Below are 20763 nucleotides of genomic sequence, written 5' to 3' on the forward strand. Positions count from 1 at the left end.
GCTCTGGAAGTTTTTCGGGCATAAAAATTGTTTAAGAAGGTTTAAAAAAATTCTGATACATGCTTTTAAAGATCCCTGGGCCAGCTTGCACTCACTCAAATTTCAGCCATATATCTCAAAGCATTGAAACAAAACATAGGGAAAACTGATTTTTGAAATGTTATGCAAAAATTACCTAACACGTGATAGTTATGTAAACAATGGTGACACTATGGTAACAAAAATGCTCCCCTATATCTAGGCTTTCGGAAAATATATAATTTACGGGGGTTCTGAGCTTATTAACCAATAGAGAATCGTTAGCTTTGAAAGGTCAATTTCTTGTCTTGGAACCTTAAGCCGGTTTAAACACCAAAACAAAGACTTAATTTTGCGCGTGTGGACAAACTATATTTAATCCTTGTGTTTGTAAATCACAAATAATGTCACAGAAACGTTTCAATTTTTTTCCTGTCTGAACGTAGTATTACTTTATTGATCACATAACTTCGAATATTGTTCCAATACCATGTGTCAATATCTGGCGACTTTCACGCCACGGTAACGAATGCAAGAACTATTGGGTTGTTGCGAAAACACAGCAAAGTGTGTACTCGGACATTGGCGCCGCGCATCGCCTCCACTTCGCGTGGTGCGATGCGCTGCCCCAATGTCCTCGTTGCATCCTTTGCAGTATTTTCTTAATAACTTCATAGTATGCACATTTCATGCAAATGAGACATCAAAAACATTTCAGCCCAATAGTATGGTAGAACAATGTCGGATCTTGTGGGGGCGAGGTTGGGCGACAATTTGGCAATGTAGGATACGAAGATCCCGCGTAAGGCAGTGCTTGATTATGATCCATTAGCTATAGCCACCTGCTTTGATAATGGAGTCCAAACAAATAATGAGGCCGAAATGAATTGATGTATTTCCTTTAAAATGCCACCGAAACACCAGAGTAAGCTAGAGTAAGCTAGCTTTATTATTTATGTATTTATTTCCACCACATCCTAGACAGTCAGTCCTCTATAATTGTCAGTCGAGTCAGTTGGCTTGGCCTCTTACGTCCAGTCTTTGTATAACGCAGAATTACGCCCCCAAGGCATGAAATTGGTATCCCTAACAACTAGCGATGCGCAAAATTACGTAGCGTTAGGAAACCTTCACCGCATTGATAAATTCACTGTCGACATCGCTTTGTCATGGCGGCTTACACATCGTTATCACAGTGCTCCACCATGGTGAGTGTCAGTTCCACTGGCATGCAGTTGAGTAAAATAATCGTCGGTTTCCTCGTAGATGGGGGCCTCATGAGGACGAAGTCCTCGGAGTGACACACTCATCACTCATCTCAGAAATGACCATCCAGGAAGCTTCAACTTCTACGGCGAACGACTCAAATCCCAACTACGAGTCAAAACTATCGGCAACTTCAGACATTTTCATCGGGGTAGTGATGGCGGCGACGGGTAAGTGGCACTTGAGTGATAAAAACTCATTTTGTTCTTTATCTTTCGGCTTAAACGCACTCTTTACCAACTGTATCTCGGTCTGTTGATCTTTTTTCATGATATTGTAATGCGAACGCAAAATCGCTCTCAAGAATTCACCGTGAACAATTTTTAAAAATTTTTTATGCTATTTTACTTTAATAATGTAGCTTTACTAAGTGTACTTTACTTCACCGCTTTGCTCTGCGGCTCAGATCACACCTCTGTGCTTATGTCCAGTCACAGATGAACAAAGCTGAAGCAAGTATTCAAATACGCGGTAAAATAGTTTAGCCAATGCCTTTGAGTAGTTTCCATCAAACCATAGACAGTAAAGGAGAATAGCAACTCCATCTACTGTCTCGACACAACAGTGTGAGCAGGACGCTGTGAAGGAAGTGCAACATTGAGTAGAAGGCTACCTCTGCCGCTTACCTTTATTATCAACAGTAATTGTCACTGCATTGGGCTGAAACTTGCTATTACGAGCACGTACACTTAGTACGTGAAAAATAGAAAATACATCGGCAGCGTTTATACGTGTTTGTTCTCAGAGCAAGGTCGATCGGTGGTGACGTGAACAACAGTACCGTCGAGATTTCATACAACCATGTCGAGATGATTTCTTGATCTTATAGGCCTATAGCTTTTCCTATGGCTTATCTCCCCAAACACACACTCATGGTATCCAAAGCACCATTCTTTAAGCCATTTACTAGTTACTTAACCATGTTCTTTCTTTGTAACACCTTGAAACGTGATTTTAATGATATCCGTGTATACCGAGAGCTTGTATCGAGGGAAATTGGCCATATTATGAGACGCAATGTGCGCTCTGTTACAGGCCACCTAAGGAGGTTGTAAAATACTGTGGATTTTACGTGGAGAACCACAAATGACGTCAACGAATGTGGTTAAGCTAGTAACTTTCCTGTGATGTCCTCGATTAAAAGAATCAATGTGACATCATCGCTTTCGTTTATCGTGAAAAAGTAGGACCGTTAATGTACTGGCACCCGTCAGAACCGCGCGTATTTTGGCTTTTGCTCACAAGTATGGCTGTACAACAATATCAAATTCTATACTTAAAGATACAATGGCCACCCTGAATTTAAAAGAAATGGATTTCCTTGACTCACAAATACAACTAGTTCCTTAAGCAGGTCAGTGCAAGTACTAGTATACACTGAAGTAGAACGGGCATTATTATATTCTATCTTGTGTCGCGATGCAATCTAATATGGCTGCCAAACAGCAAGTTTACTGCAATTTGTTTATGTAAAGAATTAAATTTGGAATTAAAACAAATATTCACGCAATAAATTGACGCCTTCTACCAAACCCTGAAGGCACATTCCTTGCCAGCACGATCTCTATCATGAATAAACTACCCAAGACAAACGACTGGTTCATGTGACTGTACATTCATAACCCCACTAATTACTAATTGCCAGTCCCTGTAACTGTGATTCTAATGTCGATGAATCAGCTGGACAAGTTCCATAACGATACACTCATATCTATTATATCACAAATTGTAACAGTGTGAAATATTTTCTATCCAAGACAAATGACTGGTTCATGAGACGGTACCTTCAAAACCTCGCTATTTACTAATAGAGAGTCCCTGTGATTCTGGCATGTGTCCAACTCTAATGTCGATGACTCAGCAGGACATGTTTCATAACATTCAGGCTTATCATATCACAAATGTAAGATATCACAGTGTAAGATATTTTCTTTAGATAAAGTCGTTTTATTTCCAAAAGAATTGCTCCACTGATTCTGTTCATCTGTTCTATACTTTCAAATAGCCCACTTATAGACCGACGTGCATGTCGTCAGCGCTGCTATCATCGGAATATACAGGGAATCAGATTATTTCATTAGGGAAATTAGCATTTTGACGAACACCTGCAATTCAAAAGGGAAATGAAGAAGTTTCCGCTTTTCTTGTAATTGCTGAACTTGCCAATGAACTAGGTGTTCGATCTAAATACATTCGTTTCCGCGACGTTACATAATGTATTGAATATTAGTGCGTTTTACATTCAATAGGTGAACACGCTACAGAGTAGTGCAGCTATACTCTTCATAATTGAATCTAATTACCATTAATTCTAATTATTTCTTGCATGTAATTACTTATCCCAAAATAGTTACCTATACCCTGTCATCTCTAAAAGAGTGTAATTATCTTTGTTTGACAGAGAAATAGGTCATCAATTCTGACAAATCGAGATCTGGTAAAGTATTCTAAATTAATCTCCGAATGCAGATGCAACAACAATTTTTACCCGTAGAATTTCCGACCAACCCATGACCAAACAAGGGTATAAGTTGGATCAAGGGCAGCTAACTAACCTATTTCAAGAAACTTCAACAAATAAATACATCATTTAAAAGAATTTGGAGCAAAAAGACATTTGGCGGGTAAAGCGAAAGCCGTTTACAAATACCTTCCCGCCACGATTCCAAAGAGCTTCCCCTCTCACTAAACCTTTTTCCATCTCCCCTCCTAACAATCAAAACTCCCCACTGCTCTCTCCGACACTGTCTGGCGTCCCCGCTCCCAACGACAAAGTTCCCCACTGCCCTATCATCAACATATATCTTTGTCCTTTCTGCTTAATTGTGCCATCTTTCAGGTCCGTATCGATCGACTTACTTTAAATTTGGACCGAATTATCTCGTTCAAAATAAACTTAGACTGGCGACTTATTTTTATGAGTGCAGTTTTTGCCACATAAAACAAGTTGCCTTGGTTTTATTTATTTATTTATTTATTTATTAATTTATTTATTTATTTATTTATTTATTTATATGTTTGTTTAGGTAGACCAACGGGCATAAAGCCCATTTACAGGCACCTAGAAAATAAAATTTAACATATAAAAAAGAAAACTATACGCAAAAAAATAAAAAGTGACATCACAATCATAACTAACTAACTAACTAACTAACTAACTAACTAACACATAGTTAAACACAACAATCAAGGAAACTAGTAAAAACATGCACCCTGCAGCGCATGCCGAAAGGTGGAAGTAGAACTGAATAAATCAATATTTGGATGATCTTTTAAAATTCCATTGATGGTATTTAAACATCTTAAAATTGGAGAGTGTTTCCTGAGATTAATTCTAGAGGCACTGATGCGGAAAATGTAGCTATTACGCAGCAGTCTGCATGGTACGTTAAAAGGTATTTTGTACAAAATGGACGAGCAATTATAGTGTGCATTGACAAGTTTGAAAACAAAAGTACCATCTAAAAATTTAATTACGCCTCCTTACCAGTGGGGGAAGCTTAAACCTGGTACTGAGAGAATAATACTCTGCTGAAGTATATTGCAGATTTGATTTAAAGCATAAAAATTTAATAAACTTTTGCTGCACTCGTTCGATTTTATCAATTTGTGTTACTTGCCATGGAGACCATATAACACTGCAGTATTCTAGGTGGCTTCTCACGTGGCTCACATACAAAGACCTCAGAGTAGAAATATTTGAAAAGTTAGCGCATGTACGCTTAATAAAACCCATCATTCTAAAAGCTTTTCTAACAATACTATCAATGTGAGTATTAAAACACATGTTCGAGGTAAGAAGAATACCAAGATCTTTAACACTATGAACGCGGGCTAGTGGCCCACCAGCAATACTGTAATTGTAGGTGATCCGTTTCTTTTTGTTTGTAAATGTAATGATGCTGCACTTCCCGACATTAAGCTTTAATTTCCATGTATTGCACCATTTGTAAACGTTATCAATGTCTGCTTGGAGGGAAATACAATCACTTTGTGTGCTAATTGTGCGAAAAATTTTAGCTTCGTCAGCATACAGCACAGTGATGATCCATGGCAATGAACAATGTCTGGCAAGTCGTTGACATACAGAATGAACAAAAGTGGCCCAATTAATGTACCTTGGGGTACACCTGACGTGACATCACATGGTGATGACATGTGACCATTGATAACTACACGTTGTGTTCTGTTACGGAGGTACGATGTAAGCCAAGACAAAACGCTGCCGGTGAAACCATATCTGCTCAGTTTATGTGACAATAAGGAATGTGAAACAGTGTCGAAAGCCTTACTGAAATCAGTATAAATGCTGTCTACCTGAAATTTCTGATCGATAGCTTCTGTAATAAAATCAACATAACTTACTAAATTTGTTTGAGTTGACCGACCTTTCATAAATCCATGTTGGGATTCTGAAATTTATTCCCTGACATGGGGAAACAGGCGAGCATAAACTACTTTCTCAAAAACTTTAGATACTAATGGCAAAAGAGATATTGGACGGTAGTTAACTACCTTTGATATGTCGCCTGATTTATAAACTGGTGTAACATTTGCAACTTTGAATGCTTGAGGAAAGACTCCCAAATGCAAAGACCTGTTGAAGATGATACATAATGGAGTAGCAAGTTCATGAGAACATGCTTTCAGGATGACACCAGACAGAAGATCTGGCCCTACTGCTTTGTTAACATCCATACTATTTAGCTCATGTAAAACATCCTGATAACTTAATGATATGTTTGAAAGTTGGTCTGTAATCCTAGGACGAAATGGTGGAAATTCATTCTCAATACTTTCATCATCTGATGTAAATACAGATTGAAAAAATACATTAAATGCATTAGCAATAGCGTCAGGAGTATCAGCTAGTGTGTCATGCAGATACACACTGCTGGGCAATGAACTATTTTTATATTTTATAAGGACAAAACTCCAGAAGCGCTTGGAATTGTCTTTGATTTCAGATTCAATTTGAGCCATATACTCGGAGAACTTGACTCGTTTGGCTCTAGAAAAAGCGGCCCTCAAACGAGAAAACAATTCTTTGTTCTCGGTACTGCGTGATTTTTTGAATTGCCGCCACGCATGTTCTTTGTCCCGAAGTAAACAGATAAGGTCGTTGTCAAACCAAGGAGGATATTTTCTTCTACAAATATCAATTAATGTGGTTGAAGGAAGATGGCGGTGGCAGCCATAGCCATGGTAACATAACCGTAATCATCATAAAAATAGTATGTCCCGACTCTTTGAAGTTGAACTTGCCTGCAGATTTACCCGTATCTGATAAAAAGTTTACCCCGCCATTCAATTTCAAGTCGCTCACTGTGAAATGATGACAAAATTCACCCAAACCACTGAAATAGATGAGTTGCGCTCGTGTATTAACAGATGCTCACTTCCCACTCGTAGTGAGAGAATAACCACTTGCGAATTCCTTTTTCACGAACAGCTTCATCAGATTATTCGATAAAAGATCCAGCCGCTGGTCGTGACGTAAACGAGTAACGGATAGTCTGGGAACTTATTGTGTTCTTAGTTCTGTTTATTTCTTTATTTATTCACAATGGATTTCCCATTTACAAGAACGAATCGGGAAATGACCTTATAAGGCTATAATCTTCCTCGGAGTTATATGTCTGTCTGTCTCTCTGTCCGTCTGTCCGTCGATCTGTCTATCTATCAATCTATGTCTACCTGTCTATCCATCGAGATGTGACATTATTACACACACACACACACACACACACACACACACACACACACACATATATATATATATACATATATATATATATATATATATATATATATATATATATATATATATATATATATATATATATATATATATATATATAGGCCGCCGCAAGCAGAAACACCCCTGACGCTAAAATTTTTCAATTTTGAGTTATTGATATTTTCAGAAAGTACTGAAGCTGCTCTTTCCAAAAATGTAAGTGGTTAGCCCATTTCATGCTCCTATACCCTATAAATCAAGGGTTAAACGACCCTTGACCTATGCAAATTTATGCAAATTTATATCTGACTATTTTCATTCACTGTGATCCTTTGCATATCTTTCACATGACATTATGAAATAATTGTCATCTTGGGGATGACCAATTCTGCTCGAAAGTGAAACTTGTCACACTCGGCATTCGGTACGGAAAATTACTGTTGGATCAAACCATTTTTCTTTTGTGGGGGTGGAAGATAGAGAAAACAGACCTAAATTTAAGTCAAAATCACCCATTTTGAGCTGCTATGGCATCTTTATTCTTTTGTTGACATGTAAAAACTTGCTCATTACATTTCATTTTCAGTGCAGCAGGTATGTTCAATTATAGATATGACCAATTGCCATGGAGATTGTTGCTAGGCAACATAGAGATTGACTATAATAATAGAGTGTAAAATAGTCATAAATGACTATATTAAAACCGTTCCTCTTCATATAATTATATTACAATATAAAATCCTTTTTTCTTATTATGCACAGATACAGTTTCACACTGCAAAATCAGTGGATATACAATGAATTGCAATAAAGTCAATAGCAATGAAACCTTATTTATCATATAACATATCACATTAGTGAAGCATTGTCAGAGAGACCAGCATGCATAATACTCTTGAAATCTACTCAGTAGTCAGTGACAAACAATCCATTACCTCATGTTTGCTTACATTTGTTAAAATCTCCTTGAATACTTCTCAATGGAGTGTAAACAATGATTTAGTTTTATTTAAGTTCATTTCTAAGGAAATCATGATTAAGACTTATAATAATGGCTATTATGCTAATTCGCACCAAATGCGGTACTAGGTCCAGTATGAGATACCTTTAATAAACCATAAATTTGCTATCAATATTCAGAATACATAATTCATCATACAATTACATTTGTTACTCCCTCATTGAGCAACACAATTGTGTAGCAGTATACTTCCTCAAATTTAACTTAAAGCAAATTGCTCATTATGTATCAGTATTCACTGCACATTCAATATTTTTAATATATGCAAAGCACAGTATAGCACTGCAGTAACAATTTTTAAACTGTTACTATTGAGTATGATACAATATGATATATTGTGGCCATATAAGCAAAGGATAGCTAGACAGATTGATAGATGTAAAGATAGATAGACAGACAGATAGATGTTTTACACACTGTTATTTTTCAAAGTGTTACCACAGCACCGTGTATTCACTATGTGTTGCAGCGTTGCAGAAGTATGTGGCCCTATATGGCTCCTGAACATACCGTAGCACTCTGGTCAGACGTGAGTCTGGAGATCCCAATATCTATCTCTGGACAGACCTCCAGCTGGCAGTACTGTGGGTAAAGTACCATCACTTGGTGGCCATGTAACCCCCTTTTCACTAAATAAACACGTTTCTCAACTCCAGTTACTGATTTTTTTACATACACAGCCCCTGGGTCATCCTTAGTGAATCTATGTTAACCACTGATTCCCCTGAGATTTCTGAGATACTTTTTAAAAACTCATCCCACTCCCTCCAATGGAAATTTGACTCACTCTCAATATCACCTGATGCATCTGAAGACATGTATGGCCTTGAAGAATTGACCTTTGAACTTTTAATGACAACATTACACAGTTGTGCCACCTCCTGTACAACTGATGGATCGTACCAAATGCTGAGTAACATTTAGTATGGCCAGCTTCCATAAAGTGATATGTGATCTCTTTATGCTTATCTGTGCTATAAAGATAAATAAAATAATGCGATAAACTCCTGTTTTCATTTTGACCAGAACAGTTATCTGCATGGTTAGCAGCACATTTCTCACCGAGGTCAAAATTTCTAAGAAAATCATCCAACATACTAATTACATTATTTGGCCAATTACACTCCTTGTGGTCTGGCTGTATGTTTTGTGATTCGTTAAATAAATAATTCATCTGTAATTTACATGCCTCATTGTGAATACCAAAACAATTAACTTTCATTGGATTGAGAAAAAGTTGTCCTACTTGACGTGATTGATGAGGTAAAAGAAATCTCTGAGCAAAATCAAACGAGTAGTGTACTTTAGATAAACTATTACAACAGAAATTATAGTGACCAGGCTTAATCAATTCTTTGACAGGCTCATACTCTGCTGTTGCCATTTTTATCAATTCGTTACAGAATTCACTTTCAGACTGTGCACTTGAAATGTGATTACTGAATTCAGTTTATCAGATTCACTTGTTGCACATTGAATAGATTGTCTGAAAGCTTCACATTTTTGGACAAACATCAGTCCTTGATTCCATCGGTTTGATAAGTTTAACACAGCTACTCCAAATATTACGGAAAGTCGTCTCACCAACAGCCATGCGTGGAGGGTCACTTTGTTGACAACTTTCTGTATACTTGTCACATAACTCAGCTTTGGTGTCACTTGAAGGTAGGCAGATTGGAGGATGATCATCTCTACCCCTTGGAGCAGTTGGCATTGGTAACCCTTTCTCATCCAGTACCTTACCGCCTTACAAGGAATTGTACAACATCCTCAATAACCTGGAGATCAAAGAGGGTACAGAAAATGTTACTGAAAGGAACACATCATGCCATGTAAAACTTCAACAAATTCCAGAACTACAAAATGTAATGTATGACAATAAAAAAAGTCACTCTCGGATTGATATAACCTCTAAGATATATCAAAAATCTGTTTGTGTATCATTATTTCACAAATGTTAGAAGTAAGCAGTTTGTCACTAACAAATAATTACACAGAAAGACGAATGCAGATACTGGCATTATTTCAATTAAAATTATTCTTTCACAGCAATAGGTGAACTGAGGTTTCATCCCGGCGGTGGCAGTCCCCGGGTTGGTGGGTACCCATGCTTGTTACCCAAGTTGGAAAAGTACCCCCTTTCCTAGAATATTTCTGAGAAAAACACTCCCTATTTGTGGCAAATCTGGGAAAAATTAGCTGTAAAAAACATACCCTTATTTTCGAAATCTAGGAGGTTAGTATGTTGACTTCCAGGGTTGACCCTGGAGGTTGACTTTGTATACATGTACATCACAAATGTTTGTCCTCACCTGATTTTAGTCACATTCATACACAATCATCTTCCTTATCCGTTTGGATCTGGAGTTCTCTGCTGGCTCCTGTGTGACAATACACCTCCCATCATCTACTGTCCCTCGTGTTTCTAGGATTCTTTGCTTATTCTTCACATTGTCAGTCTTTTTCTGGATTTTGCATTTATGTTTTTCACAAATTCTTTTAGTTTAAGTTCATCTGGCTTAGCCAGCTCATACAGCTTATCTTCTACATGTAATGTAACTTTCATTATTATATCGCTGAACATAAACTCTCTGACTTCACCTCTGCAGTACATGTATTTGGACCCAATGTTCTCGAATACGTTAACAGTGATGACGACATTTGCTGCAACCTTGGAGTTAAGAGACAACGGTTTCTTATATTATATTGTAGAAACTCCTTTCTTTCTAATCCTGTGGATTCTACCTAGGATGAAAGACTTTTTTCTTTCACATGGATGGCAACCTCATCAAATAGTCCGATCTGATCCGGTGAGATAGTTTCTGAAGTTGCTACTTGTATTTTTGACCGTATCCTTTTCAGTCTGTCCGTTGACGCCCCATGTGGGTTGCTGTTTAGTAGACTGACTAGCGTGCCTTTGTGAACTTCCCCAACTCCATGCACAGTTATTTTGCTAGCAAATTTTGCTGTAACTTCAGGAGGGCTTTCCTCAGAGTCTACATTGTCGTCATCATGAATTGTATGATGCAGATGGGCAGCTATCTCTATATTTATATCATCAAGTTCAACTTCTGCACCATTTTCAGTATACTCAATGTGATTATGTCCTACTTCTTCATCCTCTTCAACTCTGTCATTATTAACTGCCATTTGAGCACGTATGTTGGACTCAGTAGTAGCATTTATTATGTGAGGATGGTAGAACCACTGGTTGGCAGTGTTGTCAACATCAGTATCAGGTTTCACACCAAGTGCTCGAAGATCCATTTGAGCCTCTTGGAGACCTGCTTCCCACTCATTCACCAACTTATCATCATTTGGAAAGTCATACATATCTGGTGCAATATTAGGTCTGTGGTTTCCCCTGTGCCAGATATTTTCTCCTTTCCTATGTCTTCTTGGCATATCTGGACCATGTTTATCAGCCAGTATTTCCTGGAGACGATTCATGTTGGCACGATTTTGAAACATATCAGCAATGCTGTAGTTGTGCTTGTTGACAAGGAAAGATCCATTAGCAGAAAAATATTCCGCACAGCAGTCTGTTCCAGTCTGATCTAAAATCTCTGGTAGCTCTTATGTACAATACAGCATGATGACATCCAAGGCTTACATCTAGGAAAGTCTCTTGTGAGATTAAATGCTCTTTCAGAGTTAATGTGCCAGTTCGAAACGCCCCAAGTCTCCAAATTAGGCCGTACCGTGGGCTAGAGGGGGTCTACGTGCACCCCCCCACAGGATAACAAACCTGTATTTTTCAGAAGCCTTGGGATCCCTAGAATACGAAATGGAATTTTAACAGAAAAAATATAGGGATGGAATAGCTGTTATGGTCATGTTTTGAAGGGTACCGCAAAATCATAATTTTGCAACCAAATTGCATTTTCGTCAAATCTGTCTTCTTGTAAGTCATCTGCTGAGCTTATTTTTTAACATAACCTCACTTGTTTGGTATCATTAGAAAGGCAATTTATTCTTCTTTAAGATGACATATTGCAACATGCAATATATTCTACAGTTTTTGTGAAATATGACCAAAACTTACCCCATACCCCAAAGTTTAACATTGCAAATTACAGTAAATCTCAAATTCTACCAATTTTTTAGCTAGGCAGAATAAAAAATGCAATTCTTTGTATGAAATTGGTTTTATTTGGTACAGGGACATGTCAGAAATATGAAATAGATTTTTAACAGGAAAAATATTGGGTCTCTACAGCTGTAACAGTCATATTTTGAAGGGTACCGCAATATTACAGTGTTGCAGATTTGCATGCATTTTTGTTAAAGCTGTCTTCATATCAGTCACCTGCTGAGCTTGTTTTTGAATATAATCTAACTTGTTAGGTATCATTAGAAAGATAATTTACTAGTCTTTAAAATGACATATTGTAACATGCACTATCTTGTATAATATTCATGAAATATGACCAAAACTTACCCCATACCCCAAAGTTTACATTGACAATTGCAGTCATAGCTAAAATCGAATTCTACCAATTTTTTAGCTAGACACAAAAAATCTGCCCATTTTTGCTATTAAATCTGTTTTATTTGGTACAGGGATATGTCAGAAATATGAAATAGACTTTTAACAGAAAAAATATTTGGACTTTACAGCTGTAACAGTCATATTTTGGAGGGTACCGCAATATCACAGTGTTGCAGATTTGCGTGCATTTTTGTTAAACCTGTCTTCCTATAAGTATTCTGCTGAGCTTGTTTTTGAACATAACCACACTTGTTAGGTATCATTTGAAAGATAATTTACTAGTCTTTAAAATGACATATTGTAACATGCACTATCTACAGCCGCCATTGCTCGTTGCAGTTCAAAAGCTGGCCGGGAATGCTGGGAGTTATAGAACACACTAAATTTGATTGGGGGTGGACCCTAAGTGATGGGCATGTATACGTCATATGTACATACAAACGTACGGTACTGTTTTTCATTTTCTTTGAGAGTGAGACTAGACCAGATTTAGTATCCTAGGGAGATTATGAAAGGACTATCCCTAATCTCGGAGGTTACTCTGAGAAAGTACCCCTTTTTCTCGATTTCACGGACCTAGAATCTCCGAGATGACTGAAGAAAAACACCCCCTTTTCCGTGAATAGGCCAAACCCGGAATTCGAATCGACCACGGTACAAACAAAGCCATGTGGCAAACGCGCACAGACGTACGTGTATTCGTTCCCAGACACTTCGCACCAAAACCACTTCGCACCATACCATCTCGTCCCATACCATTTCGCACCAAAACCACTTCGCACCAAAACAACCTCGTACCAAAACCACTTCGCCCAAAAAGTCATGTCCCCAAACCGCTTTGCCCGAAACTTATCGCTAACTGCTAAAGCTGAAAATAACCACCTTTCTGTCATCCTGGGACTGAAATCTTGAAAGTGTACGCATTTCGCGAAATTGACATCGTGCAATTCCGCGCAAGGCACCTGAGTTGTAGCATTTGCGTGTTTCTATTTTCTTATTCTATCGTTTATGGTTTCATGCAACAATAAATGGTTCGTGATAGCCAAAATGTCCTAACACATTAATGCTTCCAAGTTGCAGGTAAAAACAACCTTGTGATACGTCGTAACATCGTTGTTTCAGGACGAGTTGACGGTACTATACTTTGGGCGAAGTGGTTTTAGTACGATGTGGTACTTGGGGCGAAGTGGGGTTGGGCGAAGTAGTACTTGGGACGAGGTGGTTTTGGTACGAAATGGTTTTGGGACGAAGTTGTGTGGGGCGAACTGGTTTTGGTGCGAAGTGTCTGGACCCCCGTGTATTTCCATACGCGTTCAGTACACATGTGGGTTTGTTTGTACCGGCATCACGTGATTATTTGGGCGTACTGAGTATGTTGGCTGGTCCCCGCCTCAGTGACAAGTTCAAAGAGGCAGGTAACGGGGAAACCGCCATGTATCGAATTACGAAATCTGATTGGTTGAATCATGGGGCGCTGTCATTGGCTGTTTAATTTTATTTGGAAGTAACGGCAAACCGCCATTTTGAAATGAGACAGTTTTTGGTCTCCCGGAAGGTGTTAATTGCGCATGCCCATACATAGTGCAAATTTTTTGTCGCGTGCTTTTTAGTCAAATCTGGTAGCTGCCAATATTTCAAAACTTGTAAGAATGGTAATTAAATCCTTGGTTAAATTCTAGCCACGTTCGCATCATGAACCTGTGATAATTTTAGCGTTACTTCCAAATAAAATTAAACAGCCAATGACAGCGCCCCATGATTCAATGCTGTGTCTAGTCAAGTCACGTGAGACGCAGTGATCAGCGAAACTGAGTATGGGGAACGGCGTACGCATCGCGTCCTTTTTTATTCCTGAGTAGAACCATTTGGTAACGCGCACGGGTACCCACCAACCGGCCCGGGGACTGCCACCACCGGGGGTTTCATTTGTTGTTAATGGCAGGTGAAAATTCTAACCTGTACTTGGCCAGTGTAATTTTAACTCAGTGTTATGCATTCAAGTATACATAGCGTTTTAGAAGATTATCATGAAAATCACTCTACTCATTAATTTTTCTCAATAAAGAGTAGTCTTTGAATGTTGCAAAACACAAAATGCCTTTCATAATACACAGCGGAAAAATACAATAGACAGTGATGTTTTCTATGTTATGCAGTGAAATCACACATTTTTCAATGTATCAAATCGTAGAATGAGTGAATATTTTGAAAACGAACTACTGACAAAAGTTATTTTTTCACCCTACTAACTCAACTTCCAATATTTCCATTGATATTTAACTCTAGGTTTGAATTGCAAAACCAACTGAAAGTCCTCCATATTCAAATTTGTCTTGAAGAAGTCTAAGCAATTTTCAACCATAGAAACTTATAACAGAAAATATTTACCAGTGAAAAATAAGTGACTTGATCCAAGAAAGTATTGTACACAATCTTTACCTCAAATGTGTATGTATTGACTGGTTTTCTCCCTTTCAAAACATGTTGTCTTGGTATTACACTATTCTCTTTATAGTGCCTTTTCAAGTTTAAAAGGCAGTTTCCCCTGTGGAAAAAGACGTTAGGCTGATGAAATTTATAGTCTCAACTTGTATACATAATGTGTTTCAAGATATTGGAAGCCATAATTGATTTCAGTGAGATCATGTGATTGTCAGAGAACACAGAACCACATTTGATTGAAGACTCGCAATACCCTTATTTATTTTCAAGTGTCATCGAACTTGGACACATACACCTAATTAACACTAATGAAATGAGTTTAAGATTAGCGGTTTGGTTTCGTGACAAAACAGAGTATTTCTGGTTTGTGTGAAGCCCGATTATTTAAGAGGTCATGTTTGTTTACAAAACGAGGGCTTGCGCCATGACGTCACAGCATGAATCCGTGTACAGTCACAGCAAATCGTTGCGTCGGGTGCCTGTTTTACATAACTGCTTGAAATAACAATGCCGTTACTGTTGAAGAGTAACTGATTCATTTGCAGAAAAATTAACGAGCTCGGCAAGCCTCGCCCGTTAATTTTTGGCTTTCCCCTCGCCCTTGCCATAAATAAACGTTAATGGTCAGCGCGTCGCCCGTTATTTCTATAATATATGTTCTGGCATTAAAATCAAGACGGGAGGTTCATGAATTGAGAGGAAGGCCACAATTTCGTATGCAAGTTTGGAGGAGAGTCACCATTTTCAAGGCAACCGGTTAATATTTGAATCACACCACCTTGCTTCTGTTAATTCTGTCCTTACCGTATGTTAACAATCAAGCATATCCGTGAATCCATCTCCACATGACAAACATGTCTCTATAAGAATATTCGAAATAATTCTAGCTGTACAATTATTTGAGTTTTTATATGTTGATTATCACGACACATCTCTCTAAGATTATTCGCTTATATCCTTCATTAATCCGATCTGTAAATTATTTAGTGGGAGTTTCTTTTAATTCGACGATTTGAAATATTACTATTTTTATGGTCGAGTCATATTGCAATTTGCCACGGTCTAGAGAACGTTTTGATAATGGGCCACCACGAAACACAACAGTCCGCTCTTCAAGCATGCGCACCGCACCGTAATCTTTTGCAACGAAACTAGCGACAAATTGCCGAACGAGTTGCCTCGTGTAACTCTTCTAGTCACGTCGCTCGATGCGTTGCCTACCGCGTTGCTCGTCGTGTTGCTCGGCGAGTTGCCTCGTGTAACTCGGCCTTTACACGTAAGCTTTAGATACATTTTACTCAAAATGTTACAAATTTGCATTAGAGACTGGTCAGTTTCTTCGGCCTTGGGGAGGGGGGCGGCGGCGGTGGATTATTTTTTGCCTACGTCAAAAAGTGGCTGACCCCCCTATTCCAAATTTTGAAAACAGGGTGACCCCCCGGGGCGCAACATAGGTAAAACAAAAGATGGACATAAATATATATATATATATATATATATATATATATATATATATATATATATATATATATATATATATATATATAATATATATTATATTTTTACATTTTACGTATATTTATATTTTAAATAGTCATTCTATGTTCTAATGAAATTGTTGACATGTCAGTTGCAAGATAGGAATTTCAAAGTGTCAATCTTAAAGTTTGAATACAGTACATTTTGAATGAGCTGTATTTTGAATGAGCTGTGAATGTATTTCACACTTTCTATGCTTAACCAGATGTCCTGAACTGTTGTACAGAAATGGATGTCAATCATTAATATCAAAGAGGAAAAAGCAGTGAATCAAAAACTTTGATGGGTGTTAAGACTTGCCAACCATCCAATTAAATCTCCTGAGGAGCCATAGAGAGCTTTTTTACCCAAATCTGATGTGTACAGTGTCTGACAGGACATTTTCTTGTAACATTGAAACCATAAAAGCACAGCTAATAATGACAAAAACTGCCTTTTTTAACTGTTATTTTGTTCATAAAAAAGCATCTTTCTACAGAAAACCTGTGACACAAAGGAAAATAATTACATCAATGAGAAGGAAAGATATCTTGTCATTTTTCTATCTCTAAAATAAGTCACTGTATCAAATATATGGTATTGTGAAATATTTGTGCATGTTGCTTTCTCATACCGAATTCTCATTGAGAGAACAGAAAAGTATCAGGAATTGTCATCCTTTTCATATGAAATGCAGATTTCATAATGGTACACTTTCACTTAGCAAACATCAAGATATCTCTGATTTATCAAAGTATGGCGCCCGAAGGGCGCGCCGAAAAATACAACTGAATGATGAAATTTGTGACTGACACTTGCATTTTAGGCAATGATGAGCCTGTGTCAAAATTCAAAAACACACTGACCCCCCCTATTGGGCATTTCAAAAACATGGTGACCCCCCACCCCCATGAATCCACCGGCCCCCCAGGCTGACCAGTCTCTTAGGGGTGTTTCTGTTTGCGGGGCCCATATATATATATATATATATATAATATATATATATATATATATATATATATATATATATATATATATATAATATATATATATATATATATATATATATATATATATGTATATATATATCTCGAAGTACACAGATGTCCTTGCGCAAAATTACAGTTCTTGATGGAAAAGGCAATAAGTTATAGCGAGTATCAATAATAGCACAAATATGCAAAGTAGGTATATGTAATTTTTAAACTAGTATTTCTTAGTAGTTTCTTTTTTATAGTATTGTTTGATGCATGGCACTTGTTGTTGTTGTTGTTGTTGTTGTTGTTGTTGTTGTTGTGTAGCTGTAAAGCTTGTCCAGCGAACTTATGAACCCCTTGACGTGTGGTCGAGAGTGAGGGCGCACTTGAAACTCCTCGTGACACATATTGCCGTGAGGCGTACTTGAATTCACGGTGAGTCAATGTGTAGATTATATCGGCATAACAACTAGTCTGAAATAGCTTGAACAAAGGATTCATAAACCAGGTACAGATGTAGAGGATATTTGCATATTCAAGATAACTTTCATCGGGAACGTTTGCAATTATGGACTTCCGATCAGAGGCCCGCGTAATACGATGTGTGTCATAAGGGGAGAACCATTTGATTTTTTTTTGGGGGGGGGGTATGGAGGAAATGGGTATGGGAGCAAATTTTTTTTTCCTGTCACAGTGACAGCAATTTTTTTTTTCTACTGTCAGAGCTGCATCAATTTTTTTTTTTCAAATGGAGTAGCAATGCAAATTTTTTTTTCTTTGTCATCAAGTTTGTGATGCGTTGTATATAAGGGAGCCGTCATTATTTACGGCCTGAAACTCAGAAATTTCAAGTGACACCCCCCCGTCAACCATGATGAATTTGAGTAACTCCCCTCTCTAACTCTGAAATTTTGACTGATCCCCCCACTTAGAAAAGTTAAATACAAATAAATGTATTTGTAAAATTTACAAAATACAGCAATTTAACAGTAAAGACCTTTGAAATCCTGATGTACTCTGCTAGACTATCATCAGTTATCTCATGATGGTTCAAAAAAGGTGAACCCATCAAAATGAAATTGCAAGTCACAATAAAATAAAGATATAAAAGCTCACGCAGTATCTAACCATATAGTATATTGTTTAATTTGGATGGGTATTATGACAAGGTTTTCACTAGGATATCTGACCGGGCAGAATTTGAAAGTACAGGGGAGAACACGTGAGAGGCTTAGGGGGAAAGTGTCACAGGGGCTTTCCCCTATCTTGCATGGAAAGTTTAAGATATTGATGTGTGCAATGGTGCAGTCTGGTGCGATCTGAGAGGTGTTTTTTAATTTTTTTTTTACTAAGTGAAACTGTTAGAACACCCCAAGGGGGAGAGCAAACGAGAGGGGGTTTCCCCTCTCGTATTGGAAATTTTGGGAAATTGATGTGCAATCTGAGAGGAGTTTCAGGTTATTTTGCATTTGGTAAAACTGTTTGAAAATGACATTGAACACTGCAATATTTTTACATTTTATGCATGATCAGTGTTTGTGTCACAATATTCAACAACCAAACAATGACAATACAATTTGTGAAAAAGAGTTCTGTTTGCCAGAGACTGAAGATAAATAAATATACAGGAACCGAAAATTTGTGACCTTCTTGTGTCATTTCTCCAGCTGCCAGCTTCTAATGAAAATCATGAATATGGTATGTTTAACTGACAAAATGGTCATTGAAGTGAGGTAAATGAAAACATGTCTCTGTGATAATAAAGGATGAATTCACAACAGTTCAGTTTTGTCCTAGATCCTGGGAAAATTTTGAGAAATTGATGTGCGCCACGGTGCAGTGTAGTGCAATCCGATAGGTATTTTAAATTTGTCTTTTACCAGTAACACTGTTAGAAGAGCCAAGGGGGGGGGAGAGAACACGAGAGGGGTGCCCCCCTCTCGCATTGAAAATTTTGAGAAATGGATGTGTGCAATGGTGCAATCTGAGATGTGTTTCAATTTATTTCGCCAAAATAAATTGAGTAACCCGTCCCCTTTCTTCCTCTCCACATTTTGAGTAACGCCCCCTGAAGTTTTCAATTTTTTTAGTGACCCTCTCCCTTGTATTTCATTACATTTGTTGTTCCTCAATTTTTCATTGTCAACTTGTACATCTTCCTAACATATTTATATTGAGAGAATACTATATTGATTTTAACACAAGTTTATTGACTCCTGTCTTGTGTTTTAAAATTTTCACAATTTACAGAAGTCAAAAAGTCCCTTTAGATAGTGCCTATGCCATTGAGATATTGCAACAGAAATCCTGAAATATGATTTCTTGGGTCAGGAAAGGGAAGGAAAACATTGAGTGCACTGAGGTGTAAGTAGACCTATGTAGTGCATGCTGGGAAAAAAACATAAGAATTGCTTGTGGTAAAAACATTTGCGCCGCCTATGGCGGCGCGCCGGCAAAGAATACATGAGAATAGGGTTTCCAAATTTTGCTAATTTCTGGTGCATTGTGACAATTTTTTTTTTTCACTTCTGTCTGTTATGACAATTTTTTTTTCTAAGGCCATGGCAGGATCAATTTTTTTTTTCTTCTATCTCACCTGGCGACAAATTTTTTTTTCTCAAAATCCTCCATACCCCCCCCCGGAAATCAAATGGTTCTCCCCTAAATGATGAAACTCTCGTGCAATGTCGACTAGTAACGACCGTGTCCATGTACAATCGCGTATTTTTTTCCCAGGTTCTTGCGAGTGGATTGCCTAAGATGTCGTTTATGACAATCGCAACCTAAAATTCGGCTTTTTTTTTTACCAAAGAGAATTAACTGTACGCCAACTAGGCACGGTGATTTCAAAACATAACCGTCCTTTGAATAAGCGTAGCCTGGCAAACATCGATGTCGACACGGACTGGGATATTGGAAACGGAAACATGCATACATTCGGATGCCATGGTATAGGCCGTTTTCTAGAACAGACTGGAGAATCGGTTGAATAATCGCTGAACATGCCGTGTAAGATTATGAAGTCTTCCCTTAAACGTGGGGAAGTTTTCACGTCCTTCATCCCATATTAAAGCGATCTCTGTATGCTATTGGAATATACCGTAGGTCAAAGGTTCATGCCTATTATATTTCTCAATCTTGCCATTCGTTTTACGTGCACCGTAGTAATGCTTACTCTGATTTTTAAGGGATTAAAATCCCGTTTATGATTTTTTTTAAATTTAAAAGTGATTAAAAATCTCTCATGACCAATTATTAATTCAACTGTTATCGATGTCGATGTACAAAG

At 37.7% G+C, this 20763-nt stretch overlaps 1 protein-coding gene across 1 annotated transcript in view; it reads left to right on the forward strand.

The window, feature by feature from the left end:
* Positions 1–1170: 1170 nt before the first annotated feature.
* The window catches only part of LOC139145064 (opsin-5-like), a 36685-nt gene continuing 17092 nt past the window's right edge, over positions 1171–20763 (forward strand). The window contains exon 1 of the mRNA XM_070715998.1: positions 1171–1454. Within this exon, the coding sequence (XP_070572099.1) occupies positions 1343–1454 (112 nt within the window). The 5' untranslated portion in view covers positions 1171–1342. The remainder of the gene's footprint in view (positions 1455–20763) is intronic.

This window comes from Ptychodera flava, chromosome 12 (genome assembly GCF_041260155.1).
Source record: "Ptychodera flava strain L36383 chromosome 12, AS_Pfla_20210202, whole genome shotgun sequence".
Lineage (NCBI taxonomy): Eukaryota > Metazoa > Hemichordata > Enteropneusta > Ptychoderidae > Ptychodera > Ptychodera flava.